The 18,055-nt window shown below is 38.6% G+C and overlaps 1 protein-coding gene across 2 annotated transcripts in view; it reads left to right on the forward strand.

The window, feature by feature from the left end:
* The window catches only part of LOC128656710 (amine sulfotransferase), an 86,085-nt gene that overhangs the window by 6,756 nt on the left and 61,274 nt on the right, over positions 1-18,055 (forward strand). For both annotated transcript variants that reach the window (XM_053710813.1, XM_053710812.1), the window contains exon 4: positions 206-332. In XM_053710813.1, the coding sequence (XP_053566788.1) occupies positions 206-332 (127 nt within the window). The remainder of the gene's footprint in view (positions 1-205; positions 333-18,055) is intronic.

An 18,055-nucleotide genomic window follows, 5' to 3' on the forward strand; every position in this document is an offset into this window, starting at 1 on the left:
TTATACTGCACTTCTTAATTAGGCAATTTTACTGCATTCAGTGGTCCTTTAAGGATGCAGACCCATATCTTAGTCAAAATAAAATGATAGAGTACGGATTGTTTTAGTAAGGGAACTATAAATTGTAGGCTATACATTGAAGACATTATAATTTTATTTAAATGCAATACTGCAGACTGACTAACATTTTAATTTTTACCTATAGGTTATCTATGTATCAAGAAATCCAAAAGATGTTCTGGTTTCATTTTATCATTTTCATAAAATGATGGAAAAAATTGGCAAGGCAGAAGACTTTGAAACATTCTTCAACATGTTTATTTCAGGATTAGGTAAGGTGAAGCTGTGGAGATCAGTTCTTATTTTACTTGAAGGAAACTACTTGTGCTCTTTGAGTAATAAAAAGCCTGGATCGCTTTCTTTAAAAACAGAAAAACACTTTCAAACAAGTTATCACATGATTTTTGAATCTACCTAATTCATCAGTCTTACCTTTTTGATATCATTCCTGTTTAAAGGGAGAGTAAACAGCTTGAAATTCAAAAATTATTTCTAAAGTTTTGCAATAAGTTAACATACTAGGTGGAAGGGAAATATTTTTGACTGTGTTTAACATCTTTTTGCTGCAATTGTTTTTTAGTAGCCAAATTCCACTTTCCACCTACATTGGAGGAACCAATCCAGACTTTTTGCTGGACTAGGCAAGGCTTGCCGTTGTTATTTTGTTAGAAAGAAATGTTTAGCAGCTCCTTATCTGATTCCCTCTACTGAGTACTACTAGGAACAGACGAGGAGCAGGATTGTAAAGTCTGCCACGTGCACTTCCTATTCTAAGAATTGTAACATTATTTGATAGTTATAGCTGTTTCATGTCTTATTAACATTCGGCTAGATTACGAGTTTTGCGGTATGGGTGAAAAAGCAGCGTTAAGGCTCATAACGCTGCTTTATCACTACCGCTGGTATTACGAGTTTTTGCATCAGCCAATAGGATTTTTTCACCTTTAATTACGATTGGCTGATAGAATCAGCCAATCGGAATTCAAGGGACGCCATCTTGGGTGACATCATTTAAAGGAACCTTCATTCTGCAAGACTTCGATTGAAGAGGATGCTCCACGCCGGATGTCTTGAAGATGGAGCCGCTCCATGCCGGATGGATGAAGATAGAAGATGCCGTCTGGATGAAGACTTCTGCGGGCTTGGGTGAAGACTTCGGCCGCTTGGATGAAGACTTCTGCCGGCTTCGATGAGGACTTCTGCCGCTTCGTTGAGGATGGATGTCGGATCTTCAAAAACTGTAAGTGGATCTTCGGGGGTTAGTGTTAAGACTTTTTTAAGGGTTTATTAGGTGGGTTTTATTTTTAGATTAGGGGTTTGGGCACTTGAAAAGAGTTAAATGCCCTTTTAAGGGCAATGCCCATCCAAATGCCCTTTTCAGGGCAATGGGGAGCTTAGGTTTTTTTAGTTAGGATATTATTTGAGGGGTTGGTTGTGTGGGCGGTGGGTTTTACTGTTGGGGGGTTGTTTGTATTTTTTTTACAGGTAAAAGAGCTGATTTCTTTGGGTTAATGCACCGCAAAAGGCCCTTTTAAGGGCTATTGGTAGTTTAGTTTAGGCTAGGGTTCTTTTTATTTTGGGGGGGCTTTTTTATTTTGATAGGGCTTTTAGATTAGGTGTAATTAGTTTAAATATCTGATTAATGTTAGGTGTTAGTGTAACTCAGGTTAGGTTTTATTTTACAGGTACATTTGTATTTATTTTAGCTAGGTAGTTAGTAAATAGTTAATAACTATTTAGTGACTATTCTACCTAGTTAAAATAAATACAAACTTGTCTGTAAAATAAAAATAAACCCTAAGCTAGCTACAATGTAACTATTAGTTATATTGTAGCAAGCTTAGGGTTTATTTTATAGGTAAGTATTTAGTTTAAATAGGAATTATTTTGGTAATGATAGTAAGTTTTATTTAGATTTATTTTAATTATATTTAAGTTAGGGGGTGTTAGGGTTAGGGTTAGACTTAGGTTTAGGGGTTAATAAATTTAGTATAGTGGCGGCGATGTTGGTGCGGCAGATTAGGGGTTAATACATGTAGGTAGGTGGCGACGATGTTAAGGGCGGCAGATTAGGGGTTAATCATATTTAACTAGTGTTTGTGACGCGGGAGTGCAGCGGTTTAGGGGTTAATATGTTTATTATAGTGGCGGCGATGTCCAGAGCGGCAGATTAGGGGTTAATAAGTATTATGTAGGTGTCGGCGATGTCAGGACGGCAGATTAGGGGTTAATAAGTGTAAGATTAGGGGTGTTTAGACTCAGGGTTCATGTTAGGGTTTTAGGTGTAAACATAAATTTGGTTTCCCCTTAGGAATCAATGGGGCTGCGTTACGGAGCTTTACGCTGCTTTATTGCAGGTGTTAGACTTTTTTTCAGCCGGCTCTCCTCATTGATGTCTATGGGGAAATCGTGCACGAGCACGTAAAACCAGTACGGTATGGAGCTCAATTTTGCTCTACGCTCACTTTTTGCCTGATAACTCCGGGTTTTTAAAAAAACCTGTAATACCAGAGCTGTAGGGAAGTGAGCTGTGACAATAACGTGCAAGTTAGCACCGCACCGCTCATAACGCAAAACTTGTAATCTGGCCGAAAGTATATCTTAACTTTTCACAAGATTTGCATCATAGTTTAAATGGAAACCCACGTTTTTTTCTTTCATGATTCAGATAAAGCATGCAATTTTAAATAACTTTCAAATGTATTTCTATTATCAAATGTGTTTATTAATTTATTTTTGTATCCTTTGGTTAAAAGTATAACCTATGTAGGCTCAGAAGCTACTGATTGGTGGCTACACATATATCCATCTAGTCATTGGCTTTCAACTCTATCCCAGTAGTGCATTACTGCTCCTTTAACAAAGGATACCAAGAAAATGAAGCAAATAAGATAGAAGTAAATTGGGGAGTTGTTTACAATTGTATGCTCTATCAGAATCATGAAATAAATAAATTGGTTTCATATCCCTTTCATAAAAAGTAAAACAATATTCCTCAAATGATACATTTAAACTATGAATCATATACCCAAAACATGGTCATCATATGTTCTTTCGTGATTGCAATGAAGCATTTTAAAGGGATACTAAACCCAAATTTATTCTTTCATGATTCAGATAGAGCATACAATTTTAAGCAACATTCTAATTTATTTCTATTATCAAATTGTCTTCATTCTCATGATATCTTTATTTGAAAAAGCAGGGATGTAAGCATAAGAGGTGGACCATTTTTGGTTCAGCAGCTAGGTAGAGCTTGCTTATTGGTTGCTAAATGTAGCAAACCAATCAGCAAGCTCTACCCAGTTTCTGTACCAAAAATGGGACAGCTTCTAACCTTACATTCCTGCTTTTTCAAATAAAGATAGCAAGAGAACGAAGAAAAATTGCTAATAGGAGTAATTACAAAGTTGCTTAAAATTGTATGCTCTATCTAAACCATGAAAGAAAAAAAAAAATGGATTTAGTATCCCTTTAATGTTTAACCCCTTAAGGCACTTCAGACAAAACTTACTCAAAAGACCAGAGCATTTTTAGCATTTTTGCCATCACTACATTTAAACAGAAATAGAGCCTCTTTTAATATTTACCTATCAAAACTATATATTTTTTAAGTAGACAACACAAAGTATTGATCTTGGCCCATTTTGGTATATTTCATGCCACCATTTCACCTCCAAATGCGATCACATAAAAAAATTAATTAACTTTTTCACAATTTTAGGTTTCTCACTGAAATTATTTACAAACAGCTTGTGCAATCATGGCGCAAATGGTTGTAAATTCTTCTCTGGGATCCCCTTTGTTCAGAAATAGCAAACATATATGGCTTTGGCATTGCTTTTTGGTAATTAGAAGGCCACTAAATGCCGCTGCACACCATACTTTTATTATGCCCAGAAGTGAAGGGGTTAATTAGGTAGCTTGTAGGGTTAATTTTAGCTTTAGTTTAGAGATCGGCCTCCCACCTGACACATCCCAACACCTGATCCCTCCCTGACCCCTCTCAAACAGCCCTTTCTTTCCTCCCCCACCCCACAATTGTCACCCCATCTTAAAGTGAATGTCAATTTTCATCTTTTGGCTGTTACATATCAATTCCTTGTTTATATATTATTAAAACCAACACTTTTTTTTAATTAAAAAATATAAAATAAATGTTATATTTATCTTTCAAATTTTGTTCCGTTTTCATGGCCAGCTCCTTCCATCCGCTACTTCCTCATTTGACTCCCTGTTATGTATAGAGCGGTCCCACCCGCTGTTTACACAATCGCAAAGCGCGCTCCAATGTAGAACGACGGCGCATGCGTTCCATAAAATCTTTTCTTTATTTGATCCGAAACTAAAATATTTTATTATTATAGTAAACTTATTGTAATATCAAATTATTGCAAAGTCCGAATTTAATTATATAAATAATGTAACAATTACTATTGAAATTATGACAATAATCTTCTTTATGTACAATATGCACCACAAATATATTTTAGGCATTCAATTACGTTTACAGAATCATTATATATGATTTGCAAACAGCAGTGATATGATCGCTACTTACCTTGCTGAACTACGAATGTTATAATTTTCTAACACCGAGAAAATTGCTAAAACGCATGTGCAAAAAGTGAACGCGCGTCCGAGTGGAATTGAAGATTTGATGGCTAATGTAGGCGCATTCGGATCAAGTGACGTAAGAAAAAGGGGTTTGGTACCCCCCGGGGGGATTCAATGATTGGTCGGCAATCTTTGGGATAAGCTGTCAATCTAAAAGGTAAAATGGCGGGCGGAGGATTAGTACTAATACCGCCCTCCTCTTGCCCCCTCCAGCGATCGGCCACCCAGAGTGGCCCTCTCTGCATCAGTAACTCTGCAAATCTATTTCTGCAGTGCCCCACTCGTAGGACATGCAGAAATAGCGCAATCTCGCTATTTTCAGTGAGATCGCAGCAGAGAGAAGCCCAGGACTGCAGCAACGTACAGGGTACGACGCTGGTCATTAAGGTGTTAAAACTGTTAATCAGAAATTAACAGGAAACAATTTAATTAAATGTTGCTTTACTACAGGTGAAGTTCCCCTGTAGATTTAAATACTTATGTTTAGCGCTGGAGAGCCAAACTAATCCCAACACTTTTTCATTGAACCTAGGGTAGAGCTAATAGGAGGCTTAGAGCGTACTAAACCTCCTATTAGCATGGCCCAGGTCTCTGTGAAGAAGTCGGGATTAGCGCTGCTCCCCAGTGCTCTATAGGTGAGTGCAGCGCACTGTGGATCTGTGCTAATCCCAACCCTTCTACACAGAGCCCAGGGCTGCACTTCTAGTCAGTTTAGCATGCTCTAAGCCTCCTAATAGCATAGCCTGGGGCTCTGTGAAGAAGTGTTGGATTATATATACATATATATTTATGTGTTTATATCTTTATATAAGTATCAAAAGGGACTGTCCGTAGTAGGAATAAATAAATAAACACAGAGAAGTGTGAAAATCATCACCGGGTAAGGGTTCTTGGCAGAAACAGCCCACAAACAATTCAATGCTTTTGTATGGGTAACACACTAAATCCTGGAGCTATGCTCTCTCTACTTACACAACCAGTAGATGCATAGGGAGAAAGGAACCACCAGACATCAATTTTCTTTACACTCGTCTGTGGCGTCTTCGGTGTTTCTCTCCAATATGGGTCCATTACACCTGTCGCGGTCCGATGACATCACACAGGGGAATCCCTTACCCGGACTCTTGGAGATGAAGAATAGGCAGGCCATATTCAATGCCTGGTAGGTAAATCCACAATGAAGAAAGGAGAATCCTGTTTTCTAAAAATTAACTTTTATTACAGAAGCTTTAAAATGGAGATGCACACAGTAAGGGGTAAGAAAAAAGGAGCAGTGACCCCAATTTTTCCAGATTTGATGACTTATTAAAAGATTCAGTTGCACAAGGTAAATCATCTATAATGGAAAATAAGCATACTAAATACTTAAGAGACAAAACAGATTACTCCTCTAACACAGTGTCTATTTGGAACAGGAAACAAAGGGGTTTACCTAGAAGAAATCAGATTCAGAATCAGCTAGTAGGCAATGGTAGACGCAGGAATCGCAGACGAAGGGGTAACAGGTCTAATTCCAAATCTGTCACATTTTCAGACAGTGAGGTAGAATATTCATCTGATGAAAGGGCCTTCGGTAATGAGGATTTAGGCCGTGTACAGGGAGATATTCTAAAAGTAAATGACAATGTACAAACAACATCTGAAGTAGTTATAATTCCCTCAGTCAGACCAAAAGATCAAGCAAATTATGCCACTAACAATAAAGGTACCAAATATACTGTATCCAATGTATCGACATACCAGAATACTTAGGGACTGGCTTTGTCTGGAGCTGATAAGGAAGGCAAATTTGGACCAGGTTTTTCAATTGGACCAAAGAAATGGGGGGGGGGGGGGTGTCAACAACAACACACAAATTACACAGAACAGATACCAGCTCAGGGGGAGCTGTCCCCTGAGCAAGTACAAATGAGTAACGTAATAAATCCATCAAACATCACAGTTGAAACCAAAGTTCTAAGTTACGGTTTTACTTTTTTTCCAACCACAAATTTTGACTTATTTCAAACCATTATTGACCTGAACAGACTCATTAGAAATATCACACTGAGGAAACACTTTTCTAGGCATGGTAATAAAGAAATAGAGACAAATACCCAAGTGAGAGCCACCCCAGTTGTGATGCCAGATACTGGTAATTTCAGTGAGACCTGTGATTTGATCTCTCTACACGAACTGCAAATCGCAGCTGATGATACTACTGGCACCACAAACAGGGGAAGGTCCTTCAAAGATAAATCTCAATTTTACTCTATCCAAAGCACAGGTAATGCAATTGAAACATTCTTTAACAGGGTGGAGACAAATTTGGTATTAACATTCCTAGAAAGCAAAGCCTTAAAATACTTACAGGACAACACAGACCTAGTGATAAGACCTGCGGACAAGGGTGGCACAGTTGTGGTGATGAATAAATCCCAATACATTGATGAAGCATTAAGACAGTTATCCAACAATAATGATTATCTTGTTCTGAATAGGAATCCTACCAACTAGTTTAAGGAGGAACTTGGCCATATTTTGGATGAAGGGATGAAACAGGGATATATTGACAGAGCCACAAAAGATTTTTTAAATGGGGACCATCCCAGGATACCCCTGTTCCACCACCTTCTGAAAAGTTCATAAATCCACCTCTATTGTACAAGGCCTCCCAATAGTTAATGGGGTGGTCTCCCTGTTGGCCAATCTCTCACAGTGGTTGGATTCAATTTTTCAACCTATCATTATGTCCTTATTATCATATGTAAAATATTCCAAACACATATTGAACATTACTAATGATATATAATGGAAAGAAGGCTATATATGGCTCACAGTAGATGCTGTGTCCTTATACTCCTCCATCCCTCATGACAAGGGAATTGAGACAATATGCTTATTCCTGAATACTTTTACTGATTATACGGAAGGGTTTCAATCCTATATCATTAAGATAATTGTTTTCTTACTCACACACATTTTTTTCCAGTTTCAAGAGGTGTACTATCTCCAGAGGTGTGGGACTGTGATGGGGGCCAAATTTGCCCCCTCCTACGCAAACCTGTTCTTAGGTTGGTGGGAGTTTGCCCACATTTTTGGATATAGTAACCCATATAAACCTTACATTCAATTATTCAAAATATACATAGATGATTTGTTGTTTGTGTGGAGTGGTTCTGAGGACCAAATATAACCTTTAGTTGATTGGTTAAATATGAACCAAGTTGGTATGAGATTTACTTTTGAGTACAGCTCCACAAAAATTATCTATCTAGACTTGACCCTGACAGGTTCAACTGAGGGCAGGATTGTATGCAAAGTATACAGAAAACATATCTCTGGCAATTCTCTGCTCCATGCCTCAAGTTGTCACCCTAGACACACTTCTTATGCAGTGGCCAAAGGTGAATTCACTCGGCTAAAGAGAAATTGTACTGAAAAGCAGAAAGATTAAGGGAGAGAACATATTCCCCTAGGGATATCATTAGGGCTAGAAATGGAAATGGAATCCAAAGAGAGACTCTTATCCAATACTCATAAATGCAGAGAAAATAGAGACTTTAATGGGGTCACCTTTGTCACTGAGTTCAGTGCACAATACACTGTCATAACCAAAATTGTTTGCAAACATTTTGCCCTTTTGGCCACAGATTACGGACTAATGGGACTGGTAGAGGGGGGTTTGAGGTGTTCATTTAGAAAATGCATGCCCCTAGGGGGCATTTTGGCTCCTACTCAGTTAAGAAATAGATCTATTGCCTCTTCCAGTTCCTGGCTGTCATATGCGGGGACCTTCAAATGTGGTCATAAAAAATGCAGACCTTGTGAATTTGTCAGAGCAACTAAGGAGTTCACTTCTTTTGTCACTGGTGAGACCTTTGAGACACTACATTGTTTAAACTGTCTATCGACTTTTAACCTATTAAGTTGTCATCAATGTAGACTTCAGTACGTAGGTCTCACTACACGGGATATGAATTCCCGCATTAGGGAACACATTTCGGCCCTCACAACTGGACGTTCTTCCACACCCCTGGTCCAACACTTTACCAATGTCTGTTATGGCAGTTTAAATACCTTTAGTTGGAATATTATCGAGAGGGTGTTTAAGCCTAAAAGAGGAGGGGACCTATGTCAATTACTAGCCATGAGAGAAATATATTGCATCTTTCGTCTAAGGAAATTAAACCAAACTTGTGAAAGTGTATTTGTATTCTGTATTTAAGATTAATGTATCACCTTGCAAATTGCTTAGAATTTTGTTAACCCCAATATGCCTCTAACATAATTTGTTGATACTTTCTGTTAATATGTATATATATTTGCATTGATTTGCATTGTCCCTATTGTTCAAGTGGTTCATGATCGTACATACTTGTTCTGTAATGCTCGTGGGATAGTCCACTGTCAGACCGAACTGGGTCAGTAGTCTTCTTATCCCGCCGTCGAGCCAGAATGATAGGGTATATCCCAGAGCAGAGAAAGTTTGCAAGATGAGGTAAGCAGTACTCACTATAGGCAGGATAGTCTTTGACAATAACAGGCGGGGAATCAGAGGAAGGTGGTTCAAGGGTAAACCATTAGAATGGTCAGGTAGGCAGGGTTTGGCAACAGCAAGGCAGTCCAAAGGTAAACCACTATAATGGTCAGGCAGGCAGGGTTTGGCAACGGTAAAGCAGTCCAAAGGTAAACCACTAGTATGGTCAGGCAGGCAGAGTTTGGCAATGGTAAGGCAGTCCAAAGGTAAACCACTAGAATGGTCAGGCAGGCAGGGTTTGGCAATGGTAAGGTAATGCAGTATATTAGGGTTTTAGCAAGACAGGCTGAGTTCATCAACAGTGAGGCAATCCAGTACTTTAGGGGTTAAGCAAGCAGAGTACTCAGACAGGCAGAGTTCTGTAACATTATGGTAATCCAGAATACAGTAATAACAATCACACACAGGAGCACACAAAGTAACACTTATACTTGGGCAGTGAAGGTAGAAAAGTGAGCAACTTACATAGGCGCAAAATTTATGCCACAGGAGATCCTGACCGGCTTCAGAGTGAGAGGAGTGTGTGGCGATGACACAGCCCTTGACAACGAGCAGGGAAGCAGGTAACGGCTAGAGCGGCGCTGCGTGACATGTTCTAAAATATATCTCTTTAGTGGTAACTATGTCATTACCAGTTAGACACCTTAGTCCTTCTTATTTAGGAACATTATATTGGCTGTTGCAAGTTCGATTGACTAACCAATGATATGGAGCATAAACTGGAGTCGTGGCATGCTTTCCCCAATAGAGTGGTTTTACTTCTTTTTTAAAGGTGTGTGAGAGATAACCAATTATGGCTATGATTACGGCTCAAAGCCAAAACGTGTAAGCCTGACAGTGCTGCGCTTGTATGTTTTGTTTGTTTTGCTCCTTGCTGTGTGCATCTCCGTTTTAAAGCTTCTGTAATAAAAGTATATTTTTAGAAGACCGAATTCTCCTTTCTTCATTGTATATGTATATACACATATTAACACATAAATATATATGTATATAAACATACACATATATATTTATAAGGAACATATAGTCCCCAATAGACTGCAATTTAAAGGAATTTTTCAGTGCCGTTTTTATTCTAACACCCCACACATGCTCACTTTAACCCCTAAAAACAGTTTTGTGCAGTTTTTATTTAATAAAAAAATCCTCCTTTTATGTTTTAATAAAAAATCTATACTTCTCTTAAATTTGGGGGAAATTGAGGCGCATTTTGAAAATTAACCAGAGATCTGATCGATGGTTAATTTTCGGAGAGCTAATGTAATGGCTGGTTATTTATCATGTGCCTGTAAACGGGACAAAATTTGGCCGTTTACGACCGTGCAATAAATTAGCGCTGCGCTTGTAATCTAACCCTTATTGAGAACTTTTTCCTCAATGTCTATGAGCTTTGATAATGCAGCGTGAATAATATTTACTAAATCTAGGTAACTATGAAAAACATTAAGCTAGTTTACTTCAATAAACATTAGAATTAAAAGGACATTGTTTGAAAGCACAACAAACAATACTAAAGACATTTAATACACAATGAGGCGTATTTACTAAAGGTCTTGCGGACCTGATCTGACAGTGTGGATCAGGTCCGCAAGACCTCGCTGAATGCGGGGAGCAATACTCTCTCCGTATTCAGTATTGCACCAGCAGCTTACAAGAGCTGCTGGTGCAACGCCGCCCCCTGCAGACTCGCGGCCAGTGTGGATCAGGGCCACCAGCAGGGGGTGTCAATCAACCCGATCGTACTCGATCGGGTTGAATTCCGGTGATTCCTGTCCGCCTGCTCAGAGCAGGCGGACAGATTATGGAGCAGCTGTCTTTGTGACCACTGCTTCATAACTGCTGTTTCCGGCGAGTCTTCAGACTCGCCAGAAACACGGGCCCACAAGCTCCTTACGGAGCTTGATAAATGGGCCCCAATTGATTAAACTGTGTTTATAAAATCTATGTCAGTGGAGATTAGAGACACATAGTAAAAGAGTACTGTTTTTTTTTGGGGGGGGGGTGTAAATATATTAATTTTTGTGTTTTGTTTCTGTAAATGGGTGTTTCTGATATTTTTGTTTATAAGCTTGTCATGCATAGCACTATCTAACAATAAAAAATTGAGAGTTCTGCACATCAGCTAATGAACAATCGGTCTGTAAGGCTCAGTTTTAAACGGAGGCCTTACAGACCGAACTGAGCTAATATATAGAACAATGCTGAACTTTAATATTATGTTAAAAACTATTTATTAAAAAAGAAATACACCGCAGATTCAAAGTCATAGGGATAAAGGTAATGACATAAAATCACTGCTTTAGTGTGTCAAGTCAGCCTAGTTAAACTCAGCGTTCTCTGTGTATCGCAAGCGGAAATGCACACAACATTCCTGCTAGGGTGACCACATTTCCAAACTTCCATTCAGGGACACCCCCCACCCCCCCTCAAAAAAAATTATGATTTTGATACCTTTTTGTGCAAATTTATGAAAGAAAAAGCAAACAGTGGTCACCAGTTTAGACAGGTGGTATACAATGTGCAGCACCTACTTTAACTAAGTCACTTAGGCCTAGATTTGGAGTTTGGCGTTAGCCGTGAAAACCAGCGTTAGAGGCTCCAAACGCTGGTTTTAGGCTAACTCCGGTATTTGGAGTCACTCAAAAAAGGGTCTAACGCTCACTTTTCAGCCGTGACTTTTCAATACCGCAGATCCCCTTACGTCAATTTTTTTTCAATGGGATCTTTCTAACTCCGGTATTTAGAGTCGTGTCTGAAGTGAGCGCTAGAAATCTAACGACAAAACTCCAGCCGCAGGAAAAAAGTCAGTAGTTAAGAGCTTTCTGGGCTAACGCCGGTTCATAAAGCTCTTAACTACTGTACTCTAAAGTACACTAACACCCATAAACTACCTATGTACCCCTAAACCGAGGTCCCCCCACATCGCCGACACTCGATTTTTTTTTAACCCCTAATCTGCCGACCGCAAAGCGCCGCCAGCTAAATTATCCCTATGTGCCCCTAATCTGCTGCCCCTAACACCGCCGACCCCTGTATTATATTTATTAACCCCTAATCTGCCCCCCACAATGTCGCCGCCAGCTACCTACAATAATTAACCCCTAATCTGCCGACTGCAAAGCGCCGCCACCTACATTATAGCTATGTACCCCTAATCTGCTGCCCCTAACACCGCCGACCCCTATATTATATTTATTAACCCCTAATCTGCCGCCCTCAACGTCGCCTCCACCTGCCTATACTTATTAACCCCTAATCTGCCGAGCGGACCGCACCGCTATTATAATAAAGTTATTAACCCCTAATCCGCCTCACTAACCCTATAATAAATAGTATTAACCCCTAATCTGCCCTCCCTAACATCGCCGACACCTAACTTCAAACATTAACCCCTAATCTGCCGACCGGAGCTCACCGCTATTCTAATAAATGTATTAACCCCTAAAGCTAAGTCTAACCCTAACACTAACACCCCCCTAAGTTAAATATAATTTTAATCTAACGAAATTAATTAACTCTTATTAAATAAATTATTCCTATTTAAAGCTAAATACTTACCTGTAAAATAAATCCTAATATAGCTACAATATAAATTATAATTATATTATAGCTATTTTAGGATTAATATTTATTTTACAGGCAACTTTGTATTTATTTTAACCAGGTACAATAGCTATTAAATAGTTCATAACTCTTTAATAGTTACCTAGTTAAAATAATTACAAAATTACCTGTAAAATAAATCCTAACCTAAGTTACAATTAAACCTAACACTATACTATCATTAAATTAATTAAATAAAATACCTACAATTACCTACAATTAAACCTAACACTACACTATCAATACATTAATTAAATACAATATCTACAAATAACTACAATGAAATAAACTAACTAAAGTACAAAAAATAAAAAAGAACTAAGTTACAAAAAATAAAAAAATATTTACAAACATAAGAAAAATATTACAACAATTTTAAACTAATTACACCTACTCTAAGCCCCCTAATAAAATAACAAGGACCCCCAAAATAAAAAATGCCCTACCCTATTCTAAATTACTAAAGTTCAAAGCTCTTTTACCTTACCAGCCCTGAACAGGGCCCTTTGCGGGGCATGCCCCAAAAAGTTCAGCTCTTTTTCCTGTAAAAAAAAACATACAATACCCCCCCCCAACATTACAACCCACCACCCACATACCCCTAATCTAACCCAAACCCCCCTTAAATAAACCTAACACTAAGCCCCTGAAGATCATCCTACCTTGTCTTCACCTCACCAGGTATCACCGATCCGTCCTGGCTCCAAAATCTTCATCCAACCCAAGCGGGGGCTAGACATCCATCATCCGGTGGCTGAAGAGGTCCAGAAGAGGCTCCAAAGTCTTCATCCTATCCGGGAAGAAGAGTAGATCCGGACCGGCAACCATCATCTTCCAAGCGGCATCTTCTAGCTTCATCCAATGAGGACCGGCTCCATCCTGAAGACCTCCGACGCGGACCCATCTTCATCCGGCGACGTCCAACTGAAGAATGACGGTTCCTTTAAGGGACGTCATCCAAGATGGCGTCCCTCGAATTCCGATTGGCTGATAGGATTCTATCAGCCAATCGGAATTAAGGTAGGAATATTCTGATTGGCTGATGGAATCAGCCAATCAGAATCAAGTTCAATCCGATTGGCTGATCCAATCAGCCAATCAGATTGAGCTCGCATTCTATTGGCTATTTAGGCTTACTACTTCTTCCATTGTTCTAATATAAGAAAGTATCTTAATGACTTTGGTCAATGGGGGGCGGCAGCCTGTTGCTTGCAGTGCCTCGCTATAACTAACTTGGTCGCTATTAGGATATATATAAGGAGGTATTTTCGATGTTTGATAAGTTTGGGAATTTCTAGATGGAGTAAATATGTCTCTGGGCCTTTATCAGTTGAGAGGGATAGGCATTTGCATGTAGAGAGGACTTCTGACCACAATTTCTTGATGATTGGGCAGCTCCACCAAATGTGGATGTCATCTCCCTTTTCGCCACAGTTTCTCCAACACATTGCTGAGTTAGTTGGCGAAATTCTATGTAGCCTGTTAGGTACCCAATTCCACCTTGGTAGTAGTTTGAAATATAGTTCAAATAGAGTTATACAATGGATTGATCGTCTGGTGTCAGCAATAGCTCTCGTCCAAAGTTTAGGGGCTATCTCTTTATTTAGGTCTCTTTCTCATGCTATGATATTATGTGTTTTTTGCAGGGTGGGACATTGTAGCAAGTATTGGTAATGTGCCGTTAAAGGTTTATAACCCTTAGTTCCCATCTCCCATCTGGACTCCCAAGCTGTAAGGGTTCGTGGTTCTGTGGCTAAAAAGCTTCATCCATTTAAGAGGGATCTGAAACGCATTACTTTGAAAAAGAGTTTTGGAGGGATTGCGTACTGGAAAATCAGTTCGGAGCAAGTTGAACAGTTAGGTCCCTTATATAAACTACTAACAGTTTTGACATTAAGTTTAGTCCAACTGTTGGGATTAGAGTCTGGTAGTCCTGTAAGTAGTCCTCTGATACTATGTATTGGGGATGGATGAGGCACTATCATCTGCGAGTGTCGTAGTTTGTGCCATAGGGAAAAACAGTGTTTGATAATTATATTAGAAGATTAGATAAGGGAACTACAATGATCCAAATTAAATTGTGGAGGAGAATGGTATGAGGCAATGAGGTCTGTTCTATTTCATATCACCCAGTAAGTTCTTTAGTATTGCCCCATGCAGAGATGTGGGTAAGCATAGCAGCTTTATAATATAATTTAAGATTGGGGAGACCAAGGCATCCTTTATCAGTCGGGGCTTGTAATATCTTGATTGCAATACGTGGGCATGCATCCGTCCAAACATATGTATTTAAGATAGATTGGTAGGTGTCTAAGTATGTAGTTGGGACTTTTAAGGGTAGACATCTAAATAGATATCTGAGCTTCGGCAGGAGCATCATTTTGAATGCCGAGATTCTGCCAAGCCAGGATATCTCTCTATATCTGGGAAGCGTTAACGTCTGTTTAAGAGTCTGTAAAAAAAGGTTATGGTTAGTCGAAATGACACTTCTGAACTCATGAGATAGATAAACACCAAGGTGCTTAATCCCTCTGTAATTCCATTTGAATTTGTGTTTGGTCTGTAGGTCACGAAGCTGGGGTTCTGGTAGGTTTAGTGGATATGTTTCAGTCTTATCAACGTATAGTAAGAGAGTGTAGCAAAGAAGTTGAAGAGTTGAAGGAGGTGTGGGAGTGAGAGGTCAGGATCCATGAGGAATACCGTCAGGTCATCCGCGAAGAGGCTAAGTTTCTGTTGGGTTCCGTTGATATATATGCCTTACATATCTTTATGAGCACAAATTGCCACCGCTAGTGGTTCTATAGCTAACATGAAAAGCAGCGGGCAAAGAGAGCAGCCTTGTCGGGTGCCATTCTGGAGGGAGAAGGATTGGGAGCAGAATCCTAAGCCTATCACTCTAGCTATGTGGTTGGAATATAGTGCTCCCACCACTTTTCTAAAGGCTTCAGGTAAACCTACTGTCTCAAGAACTGCAGCCATATAGTCCCAACGCACCCTATCAAATGCCTTTTTTTGGCATTAAATGACAGGGTAAGGAGGGGTCTCTTTGAGCTATCTGCTTCCGAAAACATATTTAAAAGTCACCGCATGCTGTATGTACCTTGCCGGTTAGTAAAAAAAACCTACTTGGTCTTTATGGATGACGTCAGGTAAAAGGGGGCTGAGTCTGGTTGCCAGGATCTGAGCGAAGATCTTTATGTCAATATTAATCAATCAGATTGGGCAATAACTCTGGCATAGAGAGGGTTCTTTACCTTCTTTTGGTATAGTTAGTATTGATGCCTCAAGGAACTTGTGTGGCCAAGAGCCCATCTCAAAAGTTTTGGCGAACAGGCTCTGTAAGTAAGGGATAAGAAGAGTGGCATAGGTTTTGAAAAAAAAGGGGAGTATATCCATCTGGGCCAGGAGCCTTGTGCAGCTTAAGTGATTTGATAGCCTCCTTTATTTCGGAGGGGGATATAGGTTTAGTTAGGTGCTCGTTTTTTTGGTCATCAAATTGTGGAAGGTTGAGAGAGGTAAAAAAAAAAATTAGATTTTACACTTGTCTGCTTTAATAATTTCTGGGAAGAGGTCTAAATTGTATAATGTCTTGTAGTAAGTCATAAAAGCTTGGCCTATATCTTTAGGAGAGTATGCTGCATTGTCTAGATATTGTATTTTCTGAGTTCTTGAGGATTTAGCTCTGGCTATGAGCTTATTAGCTAACAGTCTATCTGCTCGGTTGCCCTGATATTAGAATAGTCTCTTTAGCTGTAATTTCTGTATGAATCTTTCCTATACAGGAACGAAGTGTGGGGTTGGGTTTGTGTTTATTTTCCTGTTCTAGGGTTCTAAGTTCTCCGAAGAGTTGAGCAAGAATGGCTCCACTTTCAGATCGCAATTGTGCTGCCCTTTTAAGGAGAATCCCTCTAATGTATGCTTTCATAGTAGCCCATAAAGTGAAGTCTGTTGTCTGTCTGTTATCGTTGCTATGTCAGTAGCTGTCTGTATGGCCCAAGGATTCTTAATTAGGTGGTCTGCTAGGCGCCATGAGTGCTTAGATCCGTCTGGGGGGAGTGGGTTGAGGGTGACAATCATATATAAAAATAAGTAACCAGCGCCTAGGACTGATATCTGCTCACTATAATAAAGACCCCCTAAATAGGTCTAAGAAACAGAACACAGAAAATAGGATATATAGGAGCGCCACTGGCTAAGATATACCACAGGAGTCAAAATATTAAAATCGAATATTTGTACAAGTATTTAATAAAATCTGCGTAGATAAAAAATAACAAAAATTGACAAAAATTGACAAAAATTGACAAAAATTAACAAATAATGAGATCAGAATATTAGACCGAACTGATGAACTCACTAGAGTACAAATTCTAGGGATAATATCCCTTTGATTCCTACTGCATGGATATAATCCAAAAATGAATTGGTACAGCTCATATGTTTAAAAATGAGATCGTGAAACGTATGTGTCAATATAACCATAAAAATAAAAATGAATTCAAATATAGAAAAATGAAAGGAAATATAATTGTGAAAAAATCCAATAAAGGATTAGTTTCTTAGTGAAAGACCCATGTTATGAGTCTAAAAATAAATTTCCTTTATCAAATTTGAATAGATAGTGATAAAAAATATATATATATATATATATAAGAACAAATCAAATCTTTGTGATATATAATACTCCTGTGTATAATGTGCAATAATATAATACAATCAAAAATGAGTGAGTTAATGCAATACAATCAAAATTAAGTGGGTTTAACCATTTGTAAACCTAAAGCTCAACTAAGCTGGTACCAGCTATAATTAAATTAGCTTTGGGACACACCGGTCCGTTCTAATAATAAAACTTTCCAATAATTGATATATATCTGGTTATAAAATCATATCGTGTGACAATTTATAAAACAATCAAATAATAAACAATTATAACATTTATGTCATCATAATAAACGATTGAATGAAAGAAGAATAATAATATAAAAAATATATAAAAGACAGATGAAAAAATGTCCAAAATCTATCAAATCCTGATGAAATGTAAGTAGTAATTCCTTCCTTAAAAGTCTAATTTGAGTAAAGTCCTTGAGTATATTGAAGTCCAAAGTCCTAATCCTTAGATAGAGGTATATATAAAAACCTAAAAGAAAAAAGAAAAAAGTGCACTAAACAAATGTGCTTTTAGGGTATGGACTATTGAAAATAGTCTTACCATTCAAAGCCCGGTCCTGGATATGATTAGCCTCTCAATCT

The sequence above is a fragment of the Bombina bombina genome, chromosome 4 (genome assembly GCF_027579735.1).
Source record: "Bombina bombina isolate aBomBom1 chromosome 4, aBomBom1.pri, whole genome shotgun sequence".
Classification (NCBI taxonomy): domain Eukaryota; kingdom Metazoa; phylum Chordata; class Amphibia; order Anura; family Bombinatoridae; genus Bombina; species Bombina bombina.